At 40.8% G+C, this 23,294-nt stretch overlaps 3 protein-coding genes across 3 annotated transcripts; 2 read left to right on the top strand and 1 right to left on the bottom strand.

Moving 5' to 3' along the window:
• Positions 1-216: 216 nt before the first annotated feature.
• plcxd1 (phosphatidylinositol-specific phospholipase C, X domain containing 1) lies at positions 217-6,106 on the top strand. The gene is made up of 7 exons (XM_047375359.1): positions 217-780; positions 982-1,115; positions 2,276-2,418; positions 2,509-2,637; positions 3,816-3,971; positions 4,159-4,339; positions 4,415-6,106. The coding sequence occupies exons 2-7, from the start codon at positions 1,007-1,009 to the stop codon at positions 4,657-4,659; spliced, it is 963 nt and encodes a 320-aa protein (XP_047231315.1). The 5' UTR covers positions 217-780; positions 982-1,006; the 3' UTR covers positions 4,660-6,106.
• A 1,790-nt stretch (positions 6,107-7,896) lies between these two features.
• On the top strand, positions 7,897-16,894 carry si:dkey-66a8.7 (PI-PLC X domain-containing protein 1). The gene is made up of 6 exons (XM_047375398.1): positions 7,897-8,157; positions 9,341-9,477; positions 12,591-12,719; positions 12,794-12,949; positions 13,030-13,213; positions 16,390-16,894. Exons 1-6 carry the CDS (start codon positions 8,076-8,078, stop codon positions 16,653-16,655), a joined length of 954 nt encoding a protein of 317 aa, XP_047231354.1. The 5' UTR covers positions 7,897-8,075; the 3' UTR covers positions 16,656-16,894.
• On the bottom strand, positions 16,836-22,940 carry gtpbp6 (GTP binding protein 6 (putative)). The gene is made up of 10 exons (XM_047375399.1): positions 22,471-22,940; positions 22,261-22,398; positions 22,111-22,181; positions 21,902-22,032; positions 21,209-21,279; positions 20,970-21,128; positions 20,637-20,845; positions 18,456-18,604; positions 17,151-17,303; positions 16,836-17,075 (listed from the first exon to the last, which is right to left on the bottom strand). The coding sequence occupies exons 1-10, from the start codon at positions 22,820-22,822 to the stop codon at positions 16,949-16,951; spliced, it is 1,560 nt and encodes a 519-aa protein (XP_047231355.1). The 5' UTR covers positions 22,823-22,940; the 3' UTR covers positions 16,836-16,948.
• Positions 22,941-23,294: the final 354 nt, after the last annotated feature.

Genomic DNA, 23,294 nt, shown 5'->3' with positions numbered 1-23,294 from the left:
CCCCATCCTTCTAAATCTGGTAAAAAGAACAATTCAAATCCATAACTTAGAGCCCCAAACTAATATCAGTTTTCAGAGATCTAAGACATTCATGCATCATTAAAAACATGAATTTCCTGGAATAAAAAATGGAATTATTCATCGTTCATCTCAGCACTGAGGGGTTTACATGCTGAACTCATAGTGTATTTGGAACATGGTGTACCTGCAAGCCACACCTCATTACAAGCTCTCACCAGGTGCTCTCCACCTCTATCATCTGAAGGCAAACACCTCAGACAGTTCAGCTTCTAGTGTCTGGGAGTGTTCCGCTGAGTGTTTGCAGATTTCATTTCATCTGAGGGCGCTTTAAGAGAACTGCTTCTCCGTATCTGCTGATCTGTCAGCCGGCTGCATCATCCTGCTGCAACTCCTGGCGGGACGACAGCGGGGCAGATCCCAGCGCTGGCCGCTGCACCCGAGGAAGTCAACTCAAGATAAACTATCAATAATCGGAGCTAAAGATGCGCCCTCAGCATCCTGGATTACGCAGGTGTAAAAAGGTGACCGGACTGAGCTGATGAGGAAGTAAGAGAACGATTTTTTTCTTCCCGGATCGTGTCTGATGTGTTTTAGATTATGGCCGAGCAGAAACCAGCTCTGTTTCCGGGCTTTGCGGGATGGGCAGCTTGTCTTGGCACACTGCTGCTGCTGCTGCTGCTGCTGTAGTCAGCGCTGACATCCTGCTCTGTGGTTCGGCCGGTTCAGCTGGTTAGGAGGAAGCAGCTGCGGTTTGAACAAGTAAGTGAGACAAACAGGGCTGCATCTCTCACGTTACTGGGTCACCCTGAGACAGCCCACTGCACAAGTTTCCATCTCATTAAAGGCTGACTCTCACCTGCTCCAATAGGATGCAGTGACAACACAGAGATCTGAGACATCATACATCAGTTCGACTACTCACTCGTATTTGTCATGCATATTCAAAACTGTGTTTACTAGGGGAGAGTGTGCAGCAGAGCTCAGCATGTCCGGATGCAGCGAGCTGAGCCTGAGGGAGCTGCCCATGGAGAGCTGGATGTCTCACCTGCCATGTGCTCTGTGGGACACCCCGCTGTACCACCTGGCCATCCCGGGTAGGCTGCCATACACCACAGCCCACTGCAGTGCTGATGAAGAGGGGTTTTACCTCAATGTGTTCCCGTAGCAAAGAGCAAAGGGTTGTAGAGTGGCTCCATGATCTAAATGCTTAGCAACTATAGTGAACACATGAAACTACCAGAAGAAAGAATGATTTATATATTTTATTCCCTGTGATTACTTTACCCGTTGAACCTCTTCACAGTCACATTACATCTAGACCAACACAAGGTACACGTCATTTCCCAAATTATTTACAAATAAAAATTTGAAAAGCATGGCTCGGGTACCCCTAAATAAATTTTGAAGTCACATCATATATACATGGAGTCCATCTGTGTGTAATTTAATCCCAGCTGTCCTGTGAACGCACCAGAGGTTTGTTAGAGAACTTCAGTGAACAATCAGCATCATGAAGACCAAGGCACACAGCAGAAAAGGAGAAAGTTTTGGAGAAGTTTAAACGCAGAGTTCCATTCATCATCTGAGAATGAAAAGAGTACACAACTGCAAACCTGCCAAGACATGACCGACCATCTAAACTGAGAGGTTGGGCAAGGAGAGTATTAATCAGAGAAACAGTAAAGGATTCCATGGTAACTCTGGAGGAGCTGCAGAGATTTATAGCTCAAATGGGCGAATTAATTGTTCACTTTATAAATCTGGACTTTATGGAAGAATGGCTTAAAGAATTCAAATGGTGAGAGAAAGTCATGAGAAATCTTGTTTGCAGTTTTCCTCAAGCCATGTCGGGGACACAGACACTATAGAAGTGCTCACATCATCCCCAAAGTGAAACATGGCGGTGGCAGTATCATGCTGTGGGGACACTTTTCTTCAGCAGGGACAGGGAAGCTGGTCAGAATTGAAGGGAAATTGGATGGAGCTAAATTTGGGGCAATGCTGAAATTTCCATCTGTAGTTGTGCAAAGCTGGTAAACGCAGTGAAAGGGCCTCTAAAAGGTATTGACTCAGGGGGGCTAAATCCATGTGCATACCACACTTTTCAGATTTTTAATTTGTAAAACGTGTGTGGTTGTAATGTGACAACATATGAAAAAGTTCAAGGGTTAAGATTAATTTTGCGAGGCTCTGTTTATGTATCAATTACAATATTTCTAACAACGACCAAATGATTTCTCTTTACTCCATTCAGGCAGCCACAATGCAATAACCTACTGCCTGGATATGAACGACAGATCTCCGGTTGACCCCATGCAGCCAGACATGCTTCAAAAGCTGGATAAATACATGAAGCCCCTCATACGTCCTTTTGTGTACAAGTGGGCAATAACGCAAGTAATGAAGCTAGGATTTAACACAATGTGGAAACAACCTTTTACAGCTGAAGCTCTGCCGTAATGAGCTGTGCATCCTGTGTGTTTCTAGGAGTTTACTATAAAGCAGCAGCTGGACTGTGGGGTTAGATACTGTGACCTGAGAATTGCACACAGACCCAACGACCCCTCCACTGACCTGTACTTCTACCACGGTGTTTACACCACGCTCACTGTCGAGGTAAAGTAAAAGCACATGGGCTTTAGTGGTGAACTTTATACCTCTGATATAAACGCTTCTCAGAGCATTAAACCTAACTAATGCCAGAGGCTTGCTGGGTTTGTCCTAAGACCAGCAGAGGTTCCAAACAAAGATAAGGGAAGAGCATCTTAGTGAAATGTCAGCCTGATTCTGTAAGCTCCTCTCGCCTCAGGCCACATTTCTGAATTCAGATAGTGGCAACTTTTATCTGAAGGTCCCTGGCTGTGCAGGAACAATGTTAACAGGTCAGGGTCAGCTTGACGTTTCACTCCACAGTCAACATTACCTTCCTTAACCTTTAAATCAGCTGCAAAGTTTCACATTTTACCTTTTTATTTGGCGAATATTGTTAATGTTGAAAACTAATTTACAGTATGAGGAAAAACCTTAGACCCTGTTACTCATTTACACGTTCAAACATTTGACTCAGAACGTGTAGGACACAGAAATCCCAAATGTGAAAGCAATGGGGAAATTGTACTCAACATGAAGTGACTTTTTAAAATATTGGTCAGGATCTAAAAAGGTATGATTAACGTAAAAAATACAGATAAGGATTTTGGAATATAAAAATGAGTGTGCTGATTCAGATAAGGTTGCTGTTGTATGGACAGTAGCAGCAGTCTGGTTTCAGGTTAAACACCAAGGTTAAAGATATTCTGAAGCGTCATGAATTCATTAGTTATTGAAAATCTTCCTCCTGCTGGAAAGAAGCTGTAATGTTTGTATTGGGCACAATAAATGAGTTAGAATAGTATTTGCTCAGTTTATTCAAGTCCTGTATTGATCCTTTGGAACTAGTATAAAAACCTGATTAAAAATCAAATGTTTCAGGAAGTCTACATTGTAAAAATAAACCATATCTAGGTTTTTTGGACACAAACATGATTTTATGTGTGATGGCTAGGAAGTGTTACAGACCTATACTGCAAATACTCCACCTGCATGCACATGTTTATTTATGGATTTCTCCAGTTTTCCAGTATTATTCGAGCACTGGCCTTTAACTCCGTCCATCTTCCAGCGAACTCCGACCAGCTTCCCCATCTTTGCTAAAGGAAAGCATCTCTGCAGCATCATGCTGTCATCACCATGCTTCACTGTGTGTTCAGAAAAGTGTTACCACGTAAAACAATCTCTTGTCTTCTCATTGACAGACCATCCTAACGGAGATAAAGGAATGGCTGGATGCTCATCCCAGGGAGGTGGCGATCCTGTCCTTCAGCCACTTCCTCGGCCTGAGCCAGGAGCTCCACATTTGGCTGCTCACAACCATACGCAACATTTTCACCTCCAAACTCTGCCCCAAAACGGTACAGTTGGGTTTCATGTTTTTTATTGAAAATTCATCACTGAGGCAGTTTTTCACATTTTAATTAATGCCTGCTAATCCAAAATGAGACTAGCATAGAATGAGGGATTTTTCCTGACCTAATGCCCCATTATTGTACATGAACCAGCAACATCTTACTGGTCTTGATGATAATTTCTCTATTTCAGGAGGAGCTAACTCTGCGAAATCTGTGGGCTTTGGGCTACCAGGTGATTGTTTCCTATGAACACAATATTTCTAGCTCTCACAGTGACTTATGGCCTCATATTCCTTACTGGTGGGCCAACAAGTGTAAAGCTGAGGCTCTCATCGAGGAGTTTGAGGAAAGAAAACAACATGGCCGACCAGGTAATGTGCTGACTACTTGTAATACCTAGAAGAGGAAAAAACAAGTGTAATTATGCATGTCTTTATGTGCTTTAGGTGGTTTCTTTGTCACTGGGATTAATCTGACGGAGGACCTGAAGTACATCTGCACGCACCCCACGGAGTCCCTGAAGGACCTGGTGATGTCCACGTACCCGGCGCTGCTCAGCTGGGTCAAAGAGCAGACCCCCGGCTCCAGAGTCGGCTCTCTCAACATCATAGCCGGGGACTTCATCACAGAAAGACACTTTGCGCCCACTATCGTTACGCTGAATGAGAAGCTACTGAAATGGCCCTCTTGACTTCAGAACAAAAGGCATTAATAATCTGCAAAAGCACGAAATCTAAGCATGAAAGTTGTACAAGTTTGTTTTGATCAGCGTGATGAAGGCATATTTTACCACTTGAATTATTTATTTGACCATAAATGGACTCAGCAGATTCAGAGCTGCTTGGAAAGCAGACTTTTCGATGTGTTGACACCAACTTCTTTGTTTACATTCACCTCACTCTTTATGCAATGTTCTGTATCAGTTTTCACAAGTCAGTGGTGGTTTGATGGCGTGCTGACCAAAGCAATAACGATACAACTGAACTCACCCCATTGTAGGCATATTAAATGAGGAAGCACAAACACTGTTCTTTCTCAGTGAGCACACGTGAGGTAATATAGAAGATAAGGTTTGTCAATATTTATGCTGGCAGTAACTTCAAGGAGCAACTCTATCCTCTGCAAAACCTGGTTTGAGCCACAGAATATAGAAACTGTTTATGCAGGTTTATGCAAAATGCATGAAAATATTTTATTTGCATGAACCCAGCATTGATTGTTCTGTTAAAAATAGTTTTTAACCTCTAGCAAAGGCCTTGCGTTAAAGATTAATGATGCACCGCTGTGCCTGTGAAGATTAGCTTTTTGAATTGAATGGAAATACACTTTTAATAATCGTAAAATAAACATTCGGTTCTTGTATAGGTACTGGAAAAATAAAAAAAGATTAAAATCAGTTTTTGGAATGCAGATTCTTTTTTTTTTAAATAACGAGAAAGTAAAATTTTCTTATCAAAAACGTAATTTCCAGAAAAGTTGGAAATATTTAGGACGTTTTACTTTACTGACCAACGATACTGTATTTTTTTTAAGTTAAACAATCTATAATTGTACAAAACTACCATCGTTTTATTTACCCAAAAGTCTAGCTAGGGACAGACATTGCAAAATAGCTTCAGCTATAAATGTTAAGGTGTATGGCATTGGTTAGTATTTGTCCCTATACAAATAAATAAATTCAATTTAAGAAAACAGTGTGAAGGGAGCAAAACCATAATATAATTAGAGGCGTCTTCTGGCCAGCCAGGCTTATGTATTTTAATTGATGAATTCAATAAAGGAAATAAGGTTTGATGAAATATTTACTTATTTATTTGTATTAACATGCAATCTTTTTTATCCTTCAATTTTATTTCGTTTATTTATATGGTGCCAGATTCCTACAAATGTCATCTTAAGGCACTTCTACAAAATAAACATCCATTTTATATACAAAAGTATATAATCACACCCGTCCAATCCTATAGACATATTTATATATAATTTGATACGTATTCATTGCTAAATGTAACACACTACGATCAAATTCATCTTATAATGCCAACTGGTAAAAAAAAAGATCTATGTAAGGAAGCCAAGCCAACTGCATCAGGTCATTGACTCTGCAGCAATCTGTCATCCTGAGGAGATGTGTGGCACCAGTGGGAAGGAAGAACTTTGCCATCCTCCGTGACCGATTGGGATGTCTGCATAGTGCTCCTTTTTGTTTATGTCTGTTATTCACTCTTGGCCCCGCCCTCAAATGATACCAAGATCACATATTAATAAAAAGAAAATACAACTGCAGTTTTGTAAAATCTATATATTGCAGGGGATACAAAATAGATTGTAATCATGAATATAGAGACTAGTAAATTGTCTAAACAAATCCTGAGGCTGATCACTTTTTTTCTAAACCAAACTTTGAAGTTCTGCAGCATCATATCAAAATAAAAACCACTGAAATTGTACCATGGCTTCTGGGTTTGCTGTGCCATCCCCGGATTAATGCTGGCCCCCATTTGTTTTACCCCTTACAAGACTTTCTGGAGACACCCCTGCACAACCTCTTAATAAACCTAATCCTGGTATCATTAACTAGTTAAGAAAGATTTTCTAAATGCTACTTTGCAAACATCCCAGACAAGATGGAGGGTGAAACACCTGAGCAGGTCTGATGTCTCATATCGATTTTGTTCGGTTTCCTCAGAACTGTCGATTTGTCTCTGTAGACTCTTTGGAATAATAGTTATGACTGTGTAGTCTTGTAGTCAGTGGTTGTGGTAAAAAGCATTGATATGGGTCATGGAGATGCTTTTACATTGACATATTTTAAATGTCATAAACTATGTTCTCCAGTTGTAAGAAGTGGAATAAAATACTCATTTTTATGTTATAGCTCTGTTGAATTCTAAAGGTTCATGGCAAGATATTGAGGCAAAACCCGACTCTGGAAATATATGTGAGAGTTCTTAAGCCAGAAAAGCACACTAAAAATTAAACCAGCTCTGATCCTCAGAAACAGGAGTTCTTGTCACTGCTAACCAAGTTAGGGAGATTTTATACAGTTTGCACGTTTTAGGAAAATAACAGATGCTTGCAACAGGAAAACCAAATGGAACATTTTCACAGTGCTGTGAGAAAGTTTTCATCTCTCTTGAGTGTTTCCTCATTTTGTTACATTAAAACCACAAACGTCAATGTATTTTATTAAGGTTTTACAATAGACCAGCTTCATAATTGTGAAGTGAAAGGAAAATTATTTCTGTTTTCTCTGTTCTCTGACACACACAGATCAGTTTTCAGATGTGTAAAGCTGGTAGAAACATACAATTAATTACCAAAACTACCTTCAACTCATTGAAATGTTCCAATAGCTTCCATGGCTTCATGTATGAAATCAAGCAGCTGGACATGCAGACTGGTTTTACATTTGTGAAAGAATAGATCGCTCTCAGGAGCTCAGTGAATTCCAGTGTGGTACTGGTCGAGTCATGAAATTTCCTCGCTCCTAAATATTCCACCATCAACTGTCAGTGGTTTTATAAGACAGCGGAAGAGATAGGGAATGACGGCAACTCAGCCACGAAGTGAAAGGTCACGTAAACTGATGGAACAGGAGCAGCAGATGCTCCCTTCATCTTCCAGCATGACAGCACCAGTGCACAAAGCAAAGTCCTTAAAGATATAAATGAGAGAGTTTGGTGTGGTTAGGCTTGACTGGCCTGCAGAGATTCCTGACCTAAGCCTGGTAGATCATCTTTGGGATGAATTAGACAGGGAATGAGAGCCAGGCCTTCTTGCCCAACTTAATGCACAACCAAACGGACTTGGATATTTGTTTACGGTATTCTGGTTCCGTTTAGTGTAAAAATGACTGACCACTGTGACCGACTATGAACCCATTTCTGTGAATCCTTGTTGTCTTGAACGTGCGCCCTCTGGTGGCCGGAATGCTGTCAGGAAAAACCAGGAAACTGATGAGAGTTTCTCTTTCCTCCTTGACTTGTCCCGCTGCTGCTTGTGGTCGATCGCTTTGAGGAATTAGGTGAAGGGAAGCAGATAAAACATGTGACCGACTGTAAAACTGGCTGCTCAGAGCCGCAGCTTGCAGACCGACGGCTCGACATGGATGTCAGCAACCGGGACTGGATGTCTGCTTTACCGGAGGAGCTGTGGGATATTCCTCTGACGGAACTGGCCATACCTGGTAGTCCGCACTCACTGCTTCTGACCGGCTTTAAAATAACAGCTGTTGCATTGAAAAAAACGTGGATTAATTGTGTTTGAAAACGATATTAATGATTATCTTCACACATACGGTTTAGAAATCCTCTCCCTTTTAAAACGCTTCATTCAGAGACGGAACGTCCTTTTATTCAATGGTTGAACTTAAAATATACCTTCTATAAGTTGCCATGTTTAATACTTGTGCTGTTGTACTGCTTTTATTTTATCCTAGGTTGATTACAGTTGTAGTCTACCATTTGTTTGAAGTTTGTTCACGTTGAACCAAGACATCCACTAAATCTGGTCTTGTTGATGCAGAGATTTACAGCATGTTAAAGGTACAAGCCAGGCAATTAATTAAAATTACCTTAGATGCTGGTTGTCAGCTATAGAACAACATGATATGATAAGTTGTTCTATTTCTTTGTTTCTATTCTGATGTAAATCAGTACTTCAGGAAGATAAAACCGGCCCCTTAAATAAACAGGTTTCCAAACACTTCTGGTGACATCACACCAGGCTTGAGGCATCTGATTAGTTCTCCTGATGTCTTCTGGTATTTTTTAACATGTTTTTGCTCCTTATTTGCAATTTCTTTCCATTTTGTTCAATACAGCAAAATGTTAGGGCTGAATTTGAGAATACTGCAAGAATTTTTGAAAAATTTGGCAACTAATTGAAGAGGCTTGTAAAGACGACCAGGGCAGACAAGAAAGGCCAGAATTCATTTTTAAGGATTTGCAATGTTCTTGCAAATATGCATTACAAACAAACATGCATATAAACACAAACGTAACAAAGTTCTGAATATGGCCATCATCACCGTCACGGTTTCCTTCAGCTTCACCATCCATGCCAGTAACCATCAAGGCTTGGAGATCAGTTGGAGTCAAACTCTGACTCAGACACATGAGGCCGAACTAGAGCCGAAGATTTTAAAATCTGTTGAAATCTGTCATAAATCGCAAATATGCCATAATTTATTACATTATTGGCTCATCAGCTTGATTGTTGCCTATATTGTGATGTTACCAACTCAAATACAAACAGAGAAAAATAGCTTTTTTTTCCTTCTGTGCGCTTTTGCAAAACATATGTTGTGAAATCAGGCTGTGGAAATCCACACTTTACTACCCATCTGTACTGGTGTCTTGTTCATACAGGGAGCCATGATGCCATGAGTTACTGTCTGGACATAAACTCACCCCTGCTCGGGTCTGAGTCGGACGTATTCCGACTCCTGGATAAACTTTTTTACTGCTTTACCAGACCCATCATCTTTAAATGGGCCACCACACAGGTATGAAGCAAACAAACAAAAAAAACAACCAGCAAACTTGTTCAAAGTTAATCTTTAATAAAGGGGATCTCTATTTTTCTGTCTTCATACTCCCCTTAACCAAATGATCTTTTATTATCTCACATTTTGTCATGTCACAACCACAAACATTAATGTGTTTTATGGAGAAGTTATGAAGACCAACTTAAAGCATTACATAACTGTTTAGCGGAATAAAAGGATGCATAATTCTTAACGTTTATTACAAATAAAAATCTGAAAAACTGTTTTTTTTTTTTATTTGCAGCTCCTCCAGAGTTACTATGTGCCTTACTTGTTCAAACAGCAGCTTGCCATCGAAGGTCACTGTTCAGCAACTTTCAGCATTTGTTGCCTTTTTTACCCAAATATGTGACATTTAACATGAGGTGCCATTTCAACTCTGTCCTTTTTCTAACAGTTTTATTTGTTCATCAAGGGTGCTTTTAATGATTGTTGATAACGCAGAAAGACCATCAAATAAATATCACACCACAGCTTTAACAGGTTAGACTGAATCGTCTCAGCTCTTTTAAGACCCAGATGAATCTCTTTTTGACAGATCTTTCCAGGGTTTCAGTCTCTATTCTTGTCCATGTCCTGTTCCAGACTTTTCAGTCCGACCATCAGGCCTTCTGTAAATGTTTTCTCCACACCTTCTCAATGAAACCTTCTTTACTGTTGAATAGCCAATAACAAAGCAGACCTTCACCCCTTGCCTCTGTTGCCTTTTGTTACTTAGATCTTGCTGAAACTCCACCATAGCTGCTTCCATTTGTCACCGTTTCTCTCTGCACAGTCAAAAGACAGGGTTTTCTTCCTGTTTCTACCTCTGCTTTAGTCTGTCAGGTTTCTCCAAGTTTGGACCAGAGCAGAAGCTTTAGGAGGTTGTTCCATTTTCATGTCATTGCCGATCTCAGCCTCCTTTGTTCTGGTTCTCTCAGCAGTAAGAGCTGCTTTCAGCTTGTTTGGCTTCCCCAGCAGCATCTTGAACATTTTGTTCTCTTTATGCAGTTTACATATAAACCAGTGATCATTTCAGCTTCAACGCTCAGCTTCCTCCTTCTTTTTCTCTTAGTTTAGAATGAAAAAGTTTCTGCTTTGCATATAAGTACATCACCTTGAGTGTGACAAATGTAACGTTCTCCAAACCCAGAGATATTTTTTATCGTTAGGGTTAAACGTTAAGATCATCCGCAAGCCTTCCATGTTCTTCCTGGTGTTTCCTTCAATATTCTGTTGGTTCCAAGTTTCTTTTTCTTGAAGTTAAAAAGTTAATCTTGATTATCTGCAGACTTGGAAGAGTGGATGAGATGGTAGGCTCAGTGCAGGTTCTGGTGCTGGCTGTTATGAGATCTCTGCTGGTTGTGGTTAACTTCAGGTTAACTTAAAAGCACAGGGTAAAAGTAAAACGTATTAATACCCTCTTTGCTCTGAGACCCCTACATGAAATCCTGTGGATTGCTAAATTTAGTAATTTCCTAAAGCTGAACACAAATGGATGCCACACCATTCAGATTTTCATTTGTAAAAACAAAAAACATTGAAATCCATGTATGGTTTTCCTTCCACTTCAAATTCTGCATTGCTATGTGTAGGTCTAATGAAGTCAGAAATCACAAGTGTCATGAGGAGCTGCAGCTGAGATGGTCCAAAGTTCAAAAAGACAAAGATAGAGCAGGATGTTGTCCTGTTTGATATTTTTGTTCTCAGAACAGGAGCTGAAAACAAAAAGTCAGAGTTTAGAGGCTGAGAATCAACAGTCAGACAAACAGAGAAAACATTCCCCAGAGATTAGAGAATCTGTAGAGTTGACTCTTCTTGTTCCTCATTACCACTGGAGGATCATGTGATCCACTGTGAATCTAAAATACTACCTTTTAAATTACAGGTTTGTGTTTAGAGTTGATAGAAACCACATAAAACTGGTTTATTATGTATTGTGGAACAATGCTGTGAAAAAAGCATTTGCCCCATTACAGATTTCCACTGTTGTTGCTTTTTGTCTCTGAAATGTTTCAGATCATCAAACGACATTTAGTATCAGACTAAGATAACCTGAGTAAAAACATGAGTCAGTTTTTAGGATTTCATCCATTAAAGGAAACAAGCTATTCAAACTGAGCTGGCTCTATGTGAAAATATACATATAGAGCCAACCACCCACCATGAATTGTTATTAAGAATATTTTTTCTACATTCAGACTGGATTACTGGCATAATTGTAGGATAAAGTGATCATTTAAATAGAACCTGTCTGACAACAAATAATCTCAAATAGCAACTCTTCATGCCCTAATGTACATAAATTCAGGAACAAATGACTATTTGACCTCGATTAGATTACAAAGCCACCTGTAGGGGTTTGGGACTCCTGTTAACCGCAGTGAGAGTCATTTTCCACAAGGAGTGGCTGGCCTATTGAAATTAGGCAAGAGCTCATCAACAGCTCATTCAGGAAGTCACAAAAGAACCCAGAGCAAGATCTTTAGCACTGCAGGCCCCACCTCAGTTGAGGTCACAGGTCATGATTCAACTATGAGAAAAAGACTAGGCAAAAATAGCATCAACGGGAGAATTAAAAAGGTCAAAATCACTGTTGACCAAAAAGAACATAAAGACCCTTCCAACATTTGCCAAGAAAAATCAGATTATCTCCTTCTTGGAAACATATTCTGTGGAAACGTTTTTGGCAGGTGTGTATCATGTCTGGCATAAAACTAACAGGAATTTAGTAAAAGAACATAATACCTACAGTCAAACATGGTGGTGGTAGTGTGATGGTCTGGGCCAGGACCTGCTTCAGGACTGGGACAACTTGCTGATTTGATGGAACCATGAATTCTTTTCTCTAGCAGAAAATCCTGAAGGAGAATATAAAGCCATCCATTTGTAAATTTAACCTCAGACAGACTTGGTTCATGCAGCAGAAAAAGCTCACCATCAAGTGTGCCACTGGTTGGCTCCAGAAACACAAAATGTACTCCAGTGGCTGAATTAAAGCAATTCTGAGTGGGCCAACATTTCTCCTCAGTGAGGTTAAAAACGTATTGCCAGGTATGCAACGCTTAAAGGTGTTTTGTCCTTATCTTCAGGACAAAAGCATTGAGGAGCAGCTGTCAAAGGGAATTCGGTTCTTCGATCTCCGAGTCGCACACAAACCTAACGACTTGTCTGATGACCTCTACTTCACACACATTGTATACACACACCTGACAGTTCTGGTGAGTTTAGGTCACTGTAACTGCTTTTATTTTGGTTTGTCAGAGCCTTCACCATAAATTGTCCCCCTCTACAGAAAACGCTTGAATGTGTTGCTTACTGGCTAAACTCTCACCCGAAGGAGGTTGTCATCCTCGCTTGTAGCCATTTTGAGGGAATAGATGATGAGCGCCATGAATTGTTCATTTCCTGCTTAAAGAAGCTGTTTGGTTCAAAGCTGTGTCCCCGAAAGGTCAGCTCCCTCCTCCTGCAGGTGATGAACACTTTAAAAACAAAGCTCCGCCTCACTATGTGTACCCTGCCCCTGCACAGGAATCAGTCCTAAGCCTGCGGAGTCTATGGGCATCCGGTTACCAGGTCATTCTCTCCTATGACTCCCAGCTTGTGGCAAGACATCCGCAGCTGTGGCCCGCCATCCCATACTGGTGGGCGAATAAAAAAACAGCACAAGAAGTGATCAATTACCTGGACTGGAACAAAGACTTGGGACGTCCAGGTGAGTTTGTCTACAGACTGCAGAGATTGTTAAAACCTCAAACCTACTTGTTGGAATTTATTGGGATTTTATGTGATACATCAGTACAAAGTAGCATGTAAATGTGAAGTAGAAGAATAGTGATGCAAACTTTTCAACATTTTCTACAAACCAAAAACTGAAAATGGTGGCATGCATTTGTATTCAACCACCCTGAGTCAATACTTTGTATAACCACCTGTCACTACAAATATAGCTGCTGGTCTTCTGAGGTACATTTTTTCCAGCTTTGCACACATAGATACATTTTGTCCGTCTCCTCTTTGCCAAATCTTTCAAGGTTACCAGGTTAGGTCAGTAGTCAGATTGGATGCAGAGCACCCAATTTTCAAGTCTTGTCATAGATTCTCAATTGGATTTAGTTCTGAACTTTTACTAGGCCGTTCTAACACACGAGGATGCTTTGATATAAGTAGGTCTGGCTGGATATTTAGTGTTCTTCCTCTGCTCGAAGGTTAAACTCGACGACAGACTCAAGTCATTTGCCGCCTCTAACAGATATGCTTCTTGTCTTATTCTGTATTTTGCACCATCCGTCCCTTCATCATCTCTGTCCCTGCTAAAGAACAAAAAATCCCTACAGCATGATGCTGCCACTACCATGTTTCACTGTCGGGATGGTGTGTTCAGGGTGATATGCATTTATAGTTTTGTAGCTCCAAAAAGTTCAATATTAATCTAATCTGACCTGAACGCCTTCCTCTGACGCTTGCTGGGTCCCCTACATGGCTTCTACAGTGTAGAAAAGTGTTATTCTATGAGGTAAGCTAAACAAACCCAACTGTCACTTTTTTCTGGGGCAAAATTTCGATGAATTGATTTAACTATAACCATTCTTTTATGTTTATGTTAAGAAAAAATTTATTCAAATCAACCCTACTTCCCATATTTGACTTCTATTTATAGGGCAAAAAATCTGATCACGTCAGATTGGCGTTGTTTTTTTAGACTGGCTGAAGTAAACCCCGACTTCCAACATCTTTGTCTTTTTTCCACTAAATTTGGACAATAGATATGGGCTGAACAGAACCCCATTTTAAACATAGAGTTCTAAGTTAGATATGGGCAATGACTGGACTAGTTCAGGTAGCTGTTGAGAGGCCCTTGAGGACAGAGGAGTCTATAACACCGCTAGCTAAAGTTATCGAGTTTCAAATTCTAGCTGTCACACAGTCTATTCACAAAATCTAACATAATCGTGTTTGTGTCCAAATAATTACTTTTTGTAAAAGTAAAAAAAAAAAAAAGTTAAAAACATAAGTTTAATTTATTATACAAGTTGTGAAATATTTATGAAATATATATCTTCAGTTAACTGATTTTATCAGTAAATTTATAGGATCAATATGGGGTATAAAGAACTGTAAAAATATTAATGTAACTCTTTGTGGTAAAATGGATGAACTCCATTTGCCTAGTTCCAGCTAGTGATTTTACCACTTACCTGTGTTCAAGGTGTGGCCTAACCTCCTGTATTTGGAGGTTTCAGGGAAGTGATGTCACAGGAGGTACCAGGTGAAGAGGGGAGAAGAAACTGTTAAAGTGTTAAGTTAACTTTGGGGTTTTGTTTATTAGTTTTGAAGTGTTAGAGTTAGGATATAATTGTTAAACAGTAAACACAGGGTTGTTGCTAGATAGAAGTAGCTTCAGTGATTTGACATTATTTCTCATGTTGGAATATACCTGCAAGATGGAAGATTCCATTTCAGTTAATTGTGTTTGGAAGGGCATGAAGGTATTTAAGCAGATCAGGAAAGAAGTTAAGGAGGGAGGACCAGGTCAGTGTAGCTGTGTGCACGTGGCGTTAATTTTGGTTGGTTTGAGTATAGTTATGTTTATTTTGTCACTTTCAAGTTTAAGTCATTTTTGTACATATTTGTGGTTGTTCTTTTTGTAAATAAACCACCTGCTACACTGGAGAACATCAGTCTGCTGCCCTTCTTCAGCCACTTTGGCGACAATATACCACACTCTTATTGAGCCCTGCCCTATACAATAGGAGAAAAGTTTTTAATCACTAATGAAGCTTAATGAAGTCAGATATTGCCCATTCAACTGCAAACTTGTATTAGAAGAGAGAGAATAAACAGCCTGAGGAGCTTGCAGAATCAGGCTGACATTGCACTAAGATGCTCTCCGCTCATCTTTGTCAGGCTTTTATTTGGAACCTCTCCTGGTTTTAGGACAAACCCAGCAAGCACTGCTATTAGTTAGGGTTTATGCGCTGAGGAGCATTTAAATCCCAGATAGAAAGTTTACTACATTGTCTGGAAGTAGTGCATTGTGAAGTGGAAGGAAAGTGATACAGGGTTTAATTTGATTTTTTGTGAATAAAAATCTGAAAAGTGTGGTATGTAGTTGTCTTCAGTTCCTCGAGTAAATTCTTTGCAGCACCGCCTGTCCTGAGTAGGTCGCTTTGACCTAAACCGTTCCAACCGTTGTATGGTTTATTGTCATTGTTCTGCTGGATGCTGAATCTCCATCCCTGTCTCTAGTCTTCTGAAGCCTCTAACAGGTTTCCTTCCTGGTTAGTCCAGTATTTAGTTCCATCCATATTCCTATACACTCTGACCAGCTTTGCCTCTCCCTACTGAAGTATCCCCACAGCATGATTCTGCCACCACCATGTTTCACCATGGTGATTGTGTGTCCAGGGTAATGTGCAGTGTTATTAGTTTTCTGCCATACAAATCATATTCTAACACACTTTTACTGTGTTGCTTGGTCTTTATGATGGTATTTGTTCTCCAATGTTCTCCAACAAAGCTCTCAGGCCTTCATAGATACTATACTGGATTAAATTACACACAGGTTGGCTCTATTTACTTATTGGATGACTTTTAAAGATAATTGTTTATACTGGATTGTAGTTAAAAATCCGTGCCACACTTTTCAGATTTTCACTTGATAAATGTTGAAAACCGTGCATCACTGTCCTTTCACTTCACAAATATGAAGTACTTAATGTTGGTCTATGACAGAAAACTCCAATGAAATACAGCGAGGTCGTAAAGTGACAACATGTGGTTCTGTGGGGTGTGAATACTTACGGGTGGCATATTAAGTAACCTTAAAACAAGAGGATTTCCTGGGATGTTTTCACACAGGTGTAATTCAGTGCTTTCTTGTCAATACAGAGGGGTTCTTTGTCTCCGGCCTGAACCTCACAGCCCCAAGGGCTTACATCGCCAAGAATCCAAAGGAATCCCTGCGGACGCTGACCTTCAGCAACTGGGAGTGTTTGAGGAAATGGGTGGAGGAGCAGAAGCCTGGATCGGACCTGAACAGCTTGAACATCATAGCAGGAGACTTTGTGGGGCCATTGCCACTCTGTTCTCTGGTGATTGCGTTGAACCACAAACTGCGCCCGAAGAGCTCCACCCAGATGAGAAAGCAGTATTAACTATGATTTTAACTTTATGGCTGTTTCTATTTCTTCTATTTCCAGCTTCTTTTAATGTATATAAAATCATCAGTTACTCCAAATTTGTTTTCTACCTGAGAAGATTTTGCTTCGTGTTGGTACAAACATCTCTTGTGTGCTGTCAGTATATATATTTTACAAGAAAATGTTTCATTCTGCTTTAGATTTGTAAATCCAGATCTTTTAATCGCTGCAGAGTAAAAACAGTATTTTCTTAAGCCCTTGGTGGTTCTGAGTTCAGTCTTTTTTTGGCTCCTGCTGTCCCTCCTGTCTCATCTACCTTCGAACAGTTTCTTGTAGCGTCCATGAGCAGCGGCACTCATGATGACCTTTACTACAGCCGAGCCTTCATCTGCGTTCACCTGGACGTCCTGAACCGTGGCTTCTTTGTACAACCAGCTGTGAACAAGGACACATGTTCACCTCATGTCAATAAATAAAATACAATGAGCTGACAAAACTTCATCTTCTGACCTTAACTGAGGAGTGCTGAGGTTAACTCTCAGATCTAAAATTTGTTTTCCTGTGGACTTTACAATCTCCGTCTCCACAGCGTTCTTCAGCTCCTCCAGGCCTTGCTCCTGCAGGGCAGAGATGAGCACAGCACCGGGCTCTGAGCTCTCATAACTGAGACACACACAGAAGAAGAAGTTCACTATTTAGATCGCAAAAACATTTCAGCAAAAGCAGTTCTTGATATGATTGATATGGCTTACAGCCCAGGGCGTCATTTCAGCAGGAGGGGGCACAATCCCTTAATGGGGGTTGGAGTGAGTTTAGTGTCCGTTGCAGCCAGAACAACTTTTCTATTGCTTACAGTGTGGTGTGAGCGCCCCCCAGTGTTGTGGATACTGTAAGAACTGTGACTGAGAAAGGCTGGAGTTGGAATTTCAGCTGAACTCTAAAGGATTATTTCTGTGTTTTTAAGACATCTAAGTTGATTTTAATCTTCTGTAAACTGTTTAATAGTGGTCAGTCTAGAACTGGATAATTCTACACTAAACAGAGACTCTATGAAATCTTAATTCTCTTTGTGACATAAAGAACATTGTCAATGATTTCTTTGACATTAGGCAATACACAAATCGGTCAAACCTGGAGAGTGGTGTCCAAATCCAGTCCTCAAAGTCTCGGGTCCTGCATGGTTTAGATGTGTCCTGGCTTCAATATATCTGATCCAAATGGTGGATTTCCTGAAAAACTCATTATTGAGCCAATGATTTAAATCAGATATGCAGAAACAAGGGCACATCTCAAACAAGCACAACACTGGACCCTCAAGGACTGCCACTGGACCACACTGTCCTACACTGATTACTGGTTTCATCACAAACACTGTTGGGATTTGGGAAACTGTCAAAACAAAAAGAGAGGGGGGGGGGGGGTTCTATTGTCTTTTTATAAACTGTAAAATGAAAAGGTTTTTATTTTCTGCAAAGTATTTATTTTTTGCGCTTCAAAGTGAAGGGCGTAACAACACCAGTGAATCAGCCGTGAGTGGAGGAGGGTTGGTGGTGGTTAGAGGGTCCCAGGAGAAGGACCTCCCCCAGGGCACCATTCATGTTGGAACCTCCTCTGCATGTGTGTTAACTATAATTTAGTTTCTTGTTCTGTTTTTGAATAAACTAGACACTTCAGTAGGTAAGAAATAAACCCATGTGATGACTGCAGTGGCGCTGTCTGTTAGTCAGTTACATAAACAGCAGGACCCAGAGTTTCTGAAGCAGATCCTTCACTTCCAACATGTTACAAAGACCAGCATGAAGTCTCAACTCTTACTTGTCAAGTAGGTCGATTTTATTGTGAACCTCAATCATAGAGCTCAGGAGCCTGCGCGGGATTTGTAGGTTCTTAAGGACATTCAGTACGTTCGCCTTCTGATTCACCGTCTCTGGATGACTAATGTCTCTGACATGAACCAAGAGATCCTGGGAGCACACAGAACCACACAGACTCAGAAACACCTCAAAAATACACCCAGAATCCCATGTTACACCATTATATAACAGAGCCGTGCTTTCTAAATGTTTGCACCATAAATAAAAGCTAAAATTGATGTCTCTGTGATGTTGGGGGGTGGGGAGTGCCTCATATAAACTAAGTGGAGGTTTATTCACCTTATCTCTGTGCTGTTTATAATATTTATCAAAAGAATATAAGAGATGTGGTTAAGAGGCTCACATACTTTTGTTCCTTAAAACTGAAACTTGGAAAGATATGCTCAAGGAGTGCATGTACATATAGGTATGTGCTTTGTACATGTATTTAATGTGATATGATGTAATATACCAATACAAAGTAGCACATAACTGGATGTTTTTCAGATATTTCTGCAACAAAACAAAAAACAAAACACATGAAATACATATGCATTTGTTGCCCTTTACTCTGACTCTCTAAAATAAAATTGAGTGCAAACATTTGCCTTCAGAAGTCACCTTATTAGTAAACGGCGTCCATCTGTGTATAATTTAATCTCAGTATAAATGCAGCGGATCTGTGTAGGCCTCAGAAGTTGTTAGAGAACATAAAAGACCAAACAGCATCATGAAGACCAGGGAACACAGCAGGCCGGGGAGAAAGTTGTGGAGATGTTTCAAAGCAGAATTAGGTTGTAAAACATTATCCCCGGCTATGACCGTCTCACAGAGCAATGTTCAATCCATCAACGGAACATGGAAAGAGGATGGATCAACTCAAAACCCACCAACATCTGGTTACTCAAGTAAGGTTTGGTGCAGTAAAACTACTCCTGGAAGTAATTTCTTTCCAAATTAGTTACTTAAGTAAATGTAACTAATTACTACCAACCTCTGCTAACAGGCCAGGCAAACAGAGCCACAATCAGAGAAGCAGCCAAGAGGCTCTGGGTAACTCTGGAGGAGGTGCAGAGATCCACAGATAACACAACCAACACTGCGCACAAAATTATGCCCACAGTGAAACATGGTGGTGGCAGCATAATCCTGTGAAGATGCTTTTCTTTAGCAGTGACTGGGAAGTTTGTCAAATGTGATGGGAAGGCGGATGGAGCTAACTACAACAGGGGCCGGGGAAAACGCCTGTTCAATAGGCTTGAGATAGGGGTGGACGTTCACCTTTCAGCAGAGAATATAAACCCAGAGCTACAATAAAAAGGTTTTAATCAAAGTATATTCATGTTTAGAAGAGTCCAAACCTAAATCCTACTGATAATTTATATGAGAACTTAAATAGTAAGATTCACAGATATTCAATCTGATTGAACTCGATATGTTTAGCAAAGAAGAATGAGCAAAATATGTCAGTCTCTAGATGTGCACAGCTGGTGGAGACAAAACCCCAAAACACCTGCAGCCGTGCATACAACTTGAAATGATTTTCCTTCTAATGCACAATTATTCACTGCTTTGTTTGTCTATAACAAAATCTCAATGAAACACATGACAGTTTGTGGTCGCAATGTGACCACATGTGGAGAAGTTCCAAGGCTGGACCATCCTCACTTTGTCTGCGCATTTTATCCGACTGTAGCTTTAGACGTAGCAAGGACTTACTGATTACATGTTATATTTTTTGCATGTTTGGGTAGTAACACAGAGTTTAATAGAATATTTTCTTTATTCTAATAACAAATAAGCATGAGCAAAACTTTTATATCATGCAGTTCCTATAGTTTAAAGTCCTTTTAATGAGATGCCAGAGAAGAGCAGGCATTTATTCTATATTTCTGCTCAAGTCTTTGGATCAGAATAACAAGAAATAAATGTTAAAGGTTGTTATAAGTAAAATGATCAATGTTTATCTATGTTAGCTGCAGAAACAAAACTGTTGCTTCTCTGCTTTCCAGTTAGATCATGCTCTACATTTTCATTTTTTCTTTGTGTAAATACTAAGAGATGACGTGCCCAAACATGTGCAACGTGTAAAGCATCTTATTCCAGCGTGTGTAAAAAAAAACAGGTAAACTGGACTCCATACTGAGTGTGTAATATCCTCCAGGGTGGCAGAGAAGGAGTCGATGAGCTGGTGTGGAAGTTGGGACAAGAAGCCGATGGTGTCCACATACAGCACAGTCATGTGACTGGGCAGTTGGCCCGCGTGGACGGTCACATCGAGGGTTGCAAAAAGCTGGTTCCTGGGCTGCAGGCAACTGTCGCCGGTTAAAGCTTTGATCAAAGTGGTTTTTCCTGAACAGACAGAGATAAAAGGTACAAAAACTGAGTCACAGATATGATCAGGATGGAGCCATGTGAAAACAATGTCCCAACACTTTCAGAAAGGAGCCAGTGTGATCTGTTTCCAGTCTCTCACCACAGTTGGTGTATCCCAGCACAGACACGATGGGGAACTCCCGGTGTTTTCGCTGAGATCGCAGGAGGTGCCTCTTTTTACGAAGTTTCTCCAGTGAGAAGCGAATCTTCATCTCCCGCTCTTTCAGCAGCCTCTGCTGGACCTCGTACAGCGTCTCTCCTGGAAGAACCAATCAGGAAGGTGAAACTGATCTTGAGCCAGAACAACATGCAGACTGTCCGCTGTGGGTGCTGCATCACCTGAACCTCCAATGTACCTCGATCCTCCACCCTGCTGATCCAAATCTGCCATTTCATTTTTTAGACGAGATCTGCAGGTGGAACACAAAGTAGGTTTTTCCACAGTAAGGCACCACAAAATCACACAGATATAACATAACAAAGATGTGGCTAAATGCAGCTGGGGTCCTATACCTTTTCCTGTCCAAATTCCAAACTTTTCCAAACTCCAATTTCCAGAACTCTCTGCAGTTTATGGTCAATTTTTAAAGTCTAAATAAAAACTTTACCAATCTATAGCGGATATTTCTACATTGTTCATGCTTTAAATACTGAAACCTGTAGAGACTGAAGGGAAGAGGATGAAAGGGTGGATAAGGATAAAGATAAAGATTGGAGGGTGCATGAACTGAAAGACAGGTGGATGGATTGATGGAAAGCTCATGGACAAACTGATGGAAGGATGAAACATGTATAGATAAATGGATGATGGATGGACCAAGAGATGATTGGAAAAAATTGATGGATAAATGAATTGAGGAATAGATGATGGACAAATCGATGGATGGATACAGTGACTTTTTAGAAAGGGATAGTGAATAAAGCTTGGAAATACACATATTTTTCCTTACTTTGTTTTCTTTCCCCACAGTTACCCAGCCTGTGTAGGAACCCTGATGCACAAACATGACACGATGGAACATGAGTGATCACCTTAATAAGGGGATCTCTGCCAGCGAGATCTGTAACTTGGCCTCTTTGGTTCTGGCGTTGCAGCGGAAAATGTGGAGAACAATCGAGTACCTGTCAAAGACTTTTACACCCCAAGCTTCCTCAAACTCCCTCTAAGGATGGATTTGGAGAAATAAAGCATCAGTAAATGAAACGGGTCATTCAGCACCTTCGGTTCTACGAAGTCTCACCTCAGACAGAGGGTACAGGCGGTCCACATTCACAAACACACCTGTGATTCCCACTGTTTGCCTGATTTTCTCTGGGCAGAAAACACAGACCAGTCAGATATAATTCCCATCAGACCTCCTGATGCTCAGGTTTAGAGAGGATGATTGTACCTGTAAGAAACTGGAAGTTGCCTTTCCCAAATATCCTCTTCTTCTCTGGTGTCTTCGTGGAGAGGATGACCTTGTCCACCACTGCCCAGTTGTCCAGCGTGTTCACAAGCCCCTCGGCCTCAGCCATCATCAGCTCAGCTGTAAATGGACACATAGTAAAGAAACCCTCTGAGACCCACCTGTCTCATCGGTGCATGTTGGACTCGTTACCGGTGGTCAGATACTGCTTCCTGCTTCCCCACTTCACATCCGGGTGGACGATGAACACCCTGTGGTGTCCCTGTCCGATCCCTGCAGGGACCTGCTGCTGGAACAGCTCCTCCACCTCACTCTCCTCCAGGAAGTCACCATCTTCTTCCGCCTCCTCTTCTGTATGTGAACTGCTGCCGAAGTCATCCCTGTTCTTCAGGTTGGAGGCAGAGAGCGCCAGAGTCCTGGACTGCAGGATGGATGGGTGTCCTCGGCAGTGAGACGCGGGGAGAAGTCTGCAGGAAGCTGCAGATCTGTGGCAGCTCCGTGGGCCGAGAGGCAGCCGAGAATGGATAAACCTCAGAGTCTTCATGTTGCCTCAGGAGGCTCCCTCACAGACACATGATGTGACAGGAAACGCTGCCGCTGCAGGTCACCGCGGAGTGTTTACGTCTATAAACTGAGACTTCTTCTCCTGATGCTTTCAAAGCAGAAACGTTGCACTGCCACCTGCTGCAGTGGCGTCGCTTTCTATTTCAAGACATACACACTATATGGGTGATTATTTGTTGCAGCAACATTTTGTGTCCGCATATTTCTTGTGCAGATTTTTTATTGAATGTGCCAACTATCCACAACAAAGTACTTTGATTATGCACTTAAGTGTTTTCAATAACTTGAACATAAATAAAATGCATCAGTTTAATCATGTCCGCAGTGCAAAGTAATAAACCTTCTCAGTAAATTTAGGCCATATGATTCCAAAACTTTTATTTTTTCTTAAATAACTTGATAAACTAGACTTAACTTTATCTCATTATGCAATTTAAATTGGTGGAACTTTT

Source organism: Girardinichthys multiradiatus, chromosome 9, assembly GCF_021462225.1.
Source record: "Girardinichthys multiradiatus isolate DD_20200921_A chromosome 9, DD_fGirMul_XY1, whole genome shotgun sequence".
NCBI classification, from domain to species: domain Eukaryota; kingdom Metazoa; phylum Chordata; class Actinopteri; order Cyprinodontiformes; family Goodeidae; genus Girardinichthys; species Girardinichthys multiradiatus.
The sequence above is the reverse complement of the archived record's forward strand: the minus strand, read 5'-3'. Positions and strand labels throughout refer to the sequence as shown.